The 5,426-nt window shown below is 40.1% G+C and overlaps 1 protein-coding gene across 1 annotated transcript; it reads left to right on the top strand.

Annotated features, from left to right (window-relative positions):
• Positions 1-1,255: 1,255 nt before the first annotated feature.
• Positions 1,256-3,156, top strand: LOC110918163. Its single transcript, XM_022162520.2, has 3 exons — positions 1,256-1,371; positions 1,622-2,427; positions 2,519-3,156. The coding sequence occupies exons 2-3, from the start codon at positions 1,624-1,626 to the stop codon at positions 3,035-3,037; spliced, it is 1,323 nt and encodes a 440-aa protein (XP_022018212.1). The 5' UTR covers positions 1,256-1,371; positions 1,622-1,623; the 3' UTR covers positions 3,038-3,156.
• The last annotated feature ends 2,270 nt before the right edge of the window (positions 3,157-5,426 follow it).

Here is a 5,426-nt window from a genome sequence, read left to right on the forward strand (position 1 = left end):
TTTTCAAATCGAGTTGAGATTTGAGGCTCGAGCTCGACTCGATTAAAATTCAAGCTCGCTCGGCTCGGCTCGATCTAGCTCGAACTAACAAAGAACCGCAAAATTTACTACTTAAAAAGCCCTAAAAATGAATCTTTTCATAGACTAAGGGCGATAATTGCAATTATATTTAACCAAGTGACTAAATATGCAAATAAAAATGGGGTATTGGATTTTAATAATCCCAAGTTTCATTAATTGGCCGGTAATAATCCCAACTTCAAAAATTGCCTACAACAGTCTCAACTTGTAAGATTTTGGCCACCAATGATCCTTGTCTAACTGGGTTATAACCCAGTTAGTTTTTTGAAGTTTTGAGCGGCGGAGAAGGTCACTAGAGGTTGGAGATGACAAGTGGTGGTCTCCTTTGGTGGTTTTAGGGGTAAAGAAGGTCGTCGGAATAAGTTGCAGGTCACCGGAGTTGCGTAGATGGTGGAAATTTTAAACTTTTGAGAAGCGGAGAAGATTACAGGAGGTCGGAGATGATTGGTGGTGGTCTCCTTTGGTGGTTTCAGGGGTAAAACGGGTCGCCGGAATAAGTTGCAGGTCACCAGCCCAACAAGGTTATAACCCAGTTAGACAAGGATCATTGGTGGCCAAAATCTTACAAGTTGGGACTGTTGTAGGCAATTTTTGAAGTTGAGATTATTACCGGCCAATTAGTGAAACTTGGGATTATTAAAATCCAATACCCCAATAAAAATAGTTAACTCACTTTGTTCATTTTCTTTATCTTCTTTTATGGGGGAGATACTCCATTAGTTTTTGTCTTCTGAGCGATGTGGAACAAAAAAAATGAAAGATGTATACATTATTGAGCTGACTCACGAGCCGGGCCTGGCCAAGCTCGAGCTCGGCTCGTTTACAAACCGAGTCGAGCTAGCTCGTTTACAACCGAGCCAATTTCGAGTTGATCTCTTTTCGCATTTTTTTCGAGCGAGTTTCAAAAAAGGTGCGAGTTGTTTGAACACCCCTACCCACGGCTCGCTTTCTCCGGAGACCAGACTTATTTTTATTTTACATTTCATATATGGTTTAAATCCTTTATATATATTTTTTTATAAAAATGATATTTTAATGGCCATTTTTTATATGTTAATTACATAAACAAGTAAACAACAACGTTTGAAAAGTGAAAATGAAAAATGGATGATGGCGCGGAAATTCCTTTATTGAGAAAACATGATAGGAGAGTCCATATCCATCTAATCCCCTATTTCTGGAATGCATACAGCTCTTTAATTACACAAATAAGTCATTTCATCTTTTCTTCAAACCCTAAATCAAAAGCAGCTAGTTCTTCTTCTTCTTGGAGCTTCATCATCAGATCAGGTGCCTACATACCCTCTTTTTCATTCTGTAGTTTTCAAGTTATTTGTGTTCTATATAAGCAGTTGCTAGTATGTTCAACAAAAAGTGTGTGTAATTTGATCAGTACTAAAAATTGTGAGCAAACCTTCTGATCCAACAGAAACAATACAAACTTAGTTAGTTGGCCCCTTTAGGTGTCATCAAAGTAACTTAATGTGGTTGGTACATTGTATGCTTTATGTCTGTCTGACACTTTGATTTGTGTTTGCAGAAATGGGTTTGCTCAAGCACATCCAGTTAAAGGGTGTTGGTGGTGTAAAGCTTACTTCGACTCTTGTTGCCAAACACGAGGACACCGTTTTGGACCCGACTGCAGGTGATGTTAACACGGCCGGTGGAGAGAAGCGGCAGCCGGAGGTGTCGGGCTCGTCTACAAAGAGACGGAAGCTTGTTAAGGAAGAGTCGAATGTAGTGACCATTTCTAGTGAAAAGAGTCACGAGTCGATTGAAAAAGACGATGCTGATGTGCAGTCTAGTCGTGATACCGGCCCTCGCACAGACAATGTTGTGTTAAAGACGCCTGGTACGGGATCTGTTAAAAGACGCGGAAAAAAGATTGTGTTTTCAGAATCGGGTGAGTCATCCGACCAGGCGGATCATGACACGGGCCCACACCCACCCATAAGAGGCGGAACAGAGATTGCGTTTTCAGAATCGGGTGAGGCATCCAATGAGGGTGATCTCCATGTCTTGGACCGCGTGAGGTGTCTCTCGCAGCTTGTGGGGTCTGTTCCCGGGCTTGTTACTAGTTGGTATGAGAGGAAAGTGAAGATGGAGGCCCGTTTGAGGGACAGGATTTTGCGGTATCGCTTGAGAATGACTGATCAGGCTGCGAAGAATGCGAAGCTAGCAAAGAAGGTGAGAAAGCTGAAGAAGTTGAAGAAGACGACGCCTGTTGAGAAAGGAAAAGAGGCGATACGGATGCTTGCGAAGAACACTATTGAGCATGCGAAAGTGGTGGAGGCGTTAGAAAAGGAATTGGAGAATGCTCAGGCTGAGAGTGTTGAGCATGCATATGTGATTACAAACTATTTTAGACTTTTAGTTATTATATAGAAATTAACAATTTAATTATGTTTTTAAATCAAAAGTGGATGGTGGTTTGCAGGAGAAACTGAAGCAGGCTAATGAGGAGCTTGAGATACAAAGGGAAATGGTGAAGAAGCTCAATGGCGAGCTTGAGCTGGAGAAAGACGGCAGGAGGCAAGAGTGTGAGTCTCTAGAGAAGTCACTCGAGCGGGTTTCGTCTGAACGACAGTGGTTGATCCAGGAAGGCTTCGAGTATGTGATAAATAAACTGCACCGAAGTCAGGAATATCTTGGACCGTTGGGGGCTGTGCAATCAAACTTGTGGGACTCGGGGGCTCACTACGGGCTTGAACAATGTTATGAAAGTTGCAAAGATGGTGTGGCTTTGGAGGATGCCTCCCTATATAACCCGGGGGCCCATGAGAGGTTTCTTAAGGCCGTGCATGAGATGGAACACACACGCTTCCCATACGTTGTAGCCCTGTCGCAATGTGCAGACCGTTCGCTCGATGACTTGAGAGCGCTGGAGCCCACAGGGCTGGAAAAAGATGGAGATGAAGTTGCAGTTGATGGTGGTGGCAGTGTTGGTGATCAGTAGTAGTTTGCATAGAGTATTGTTTATGGTCCAAGTGACAAATCATCATGGGCCAGCTTTTGTTATGCTACTTTTGACCTTTCAGGTCAAACATGAACTGCAAATATTAATATAAGCATGAACTACACTACCAATCTGCTATGCACAAATGAATTTGATGAATTGTTATTTACAAACACTTATCCTTTTTTGTTCAAAAGATTAAGTAAGATCTGCACACTCACGGACTCACACAAACACATTTTAACCACAATCTCAAGCTCTTTGCTTACTGTGATTCAGACTGGGCAGCTTGCCCCATTACTTGTAGATCAGTTAGTGGTTATTTTGTTACTCGTGGTGGAACCAACTGTCTCTCTTAGAAATCCAAGAAACATCCAACGGTCTCTCATAGTTTGGCTGAAGCTTAATACAAATCTTTAAGATGTGTCACTGCTGAACTCTCTTGGTTGACCCGGTTGCTTGCTGAACTGCATGTTCCTGGTATCATTCTGATTCTTATCAAATGTGATAGCCAAGTTGCCATTCATATAGCCAAGAATCCTGTGTTCCATTAGCGAACCAAACACATTGAACTCGATTGTCAGTTTGTTCATGAAAAGTTGCAAGAGGACTTTATTAGTTTATCTCATACTCGGACAAACACTCAGGTTGTTTATCTCTTTACAAAAAGGCTTCCTAGTGCTCAACATTCTGATTTACTTGGCAAGTTGGGTTAGTCACATCTCCAACTTGAAGGGGGATGTTGACTTTATACCTTTGACCTGATGATGTGGTTGTCCATCTCAGCATCTTGTTTGAAGTTAGCTTAGTGGTTGTTATTAAACGAGCTAGTTTTTAGGCTCGAGCTCGAGCTTATTTAAGCTCGGCTCGTTTCGAGTTTTTTTTCGAGCCGAAGCTCGGCTCATTTGCACCCTAATAAGTATTACTTGTGGGTATTCATAGTTGCATCTTAATAAACACTAGTAATTTTACCCATGTTTAATTTTTTTCGACAATATCGGTATAAATATTGTTGAAAACGAGTTGTATTCACAATATAGTATTATTTTTATATCGTAAGCTATAGTGATTGCCAGTACAATGATAAACCGGCCGATACTATCCGTACAAAACACATGTCGATATCCTTTCAGGGATAACACGAGTTTATTTTTGGGGTTTTCTCTTTTGATTGTTTTACCGAGTGACGGTGTCATACCGCTACCACTACAAACTAAATCTATAATGACCAAATTCCCGAAGCGTAGCGCCTGGTGCACATCACTACTTTGTTTTTAGGTTTTCGTTACCATGACAAACCAAACTGATAACACCTCATTCTTCCCCAAACTTCATTAATTTGATACAAGACATAAAAATCCACACCAACATTCGTTTAACCAAAATTCATTTCATTTCATTTAACTTTTTTTAATACCCAACCGTGTTTAGTTTTTTTTTGACACTCTGGTATACATATTGTTGAAAACGGAATGGTACTCACAATATACTATTTTTTTGACATCGCAAGCTAAAGTGAGTGCGCTACAATGACAAACCGAAACGATACCGTCGTCCGTCTAAAATAACATCAGTACCAGTATTAGTTTTTTTATATAGTTCTAGATCAATGTAAAACACGTGTCAATATAATTTCCAATATATTTCGATTTTCTCTTTTGATTTTTATACCAAGTGGTGGTGTCATGTCAGGTGTGTTATAAACCAAATTGATACATATCGAATTCCCGACGTTAGCACCGGGGGCATATCACGTCTTTAATTTTAAGTTTTTATAGTACAAGTACCATAACGAACCAAACTGATACAGAAAGGGAATGTAAAACCAGGGTAGCGTTTGGTATGAATGAATACAAGGCGGAATGGAATGAATCATTCCGATGGAATGAAAAGAAACTTGTTTGGTTATCATGTGGCAATGGAATGGGGCATTTCACAAGGAATGTAAACCTTCCAAATATAACAATTTTCATTCCTTTGTAATGTGGTGTTTTTTTTCCATTCCTTCAAGGAATGGAACAAATATATTATTATTATTATTATTATTATTATTATTATTATTATTATTATTATTATTATTATTATTATTATTATTATTATTATTATTATTATTATTATTATTATTATTATTATTATTATTATTATTAACCCACCACCGTCATTCATCTTCGCCGTCACACGACACCACCTCCGCCGCCACCCACGGGCAACACCACTACCGACACAACCGTCTTCGTGACTATTGTCGTCGCGACCCACCGCCACCGTCACCCACTTTCGCCGCCACCACCACCACACCAGCCGTTTTCGTAACACCCCGTGTTTTCGAATGTCAAAGTCAAAGTCAAAATCCAAGTCAACTTTGACTTCCTTGACTATAATTAGTCTA

The sequence above is a fragment of the Helianthus annuus genome, chromosome 16 (genome assembly GCF_002127325.2).
Source record: "Helianthus annuus cultivar XRQ/B chromosome 16, HanXRQr2.0-SUNRISE, whole genome shotgun sequence".
Classification (NCBI taxonomy): Eukaryota; Viridiplantae; Streptophyta; class Magnoliopsida; order Asterales; family Asteraceae; genus Helianthus; species Helianthus annuus.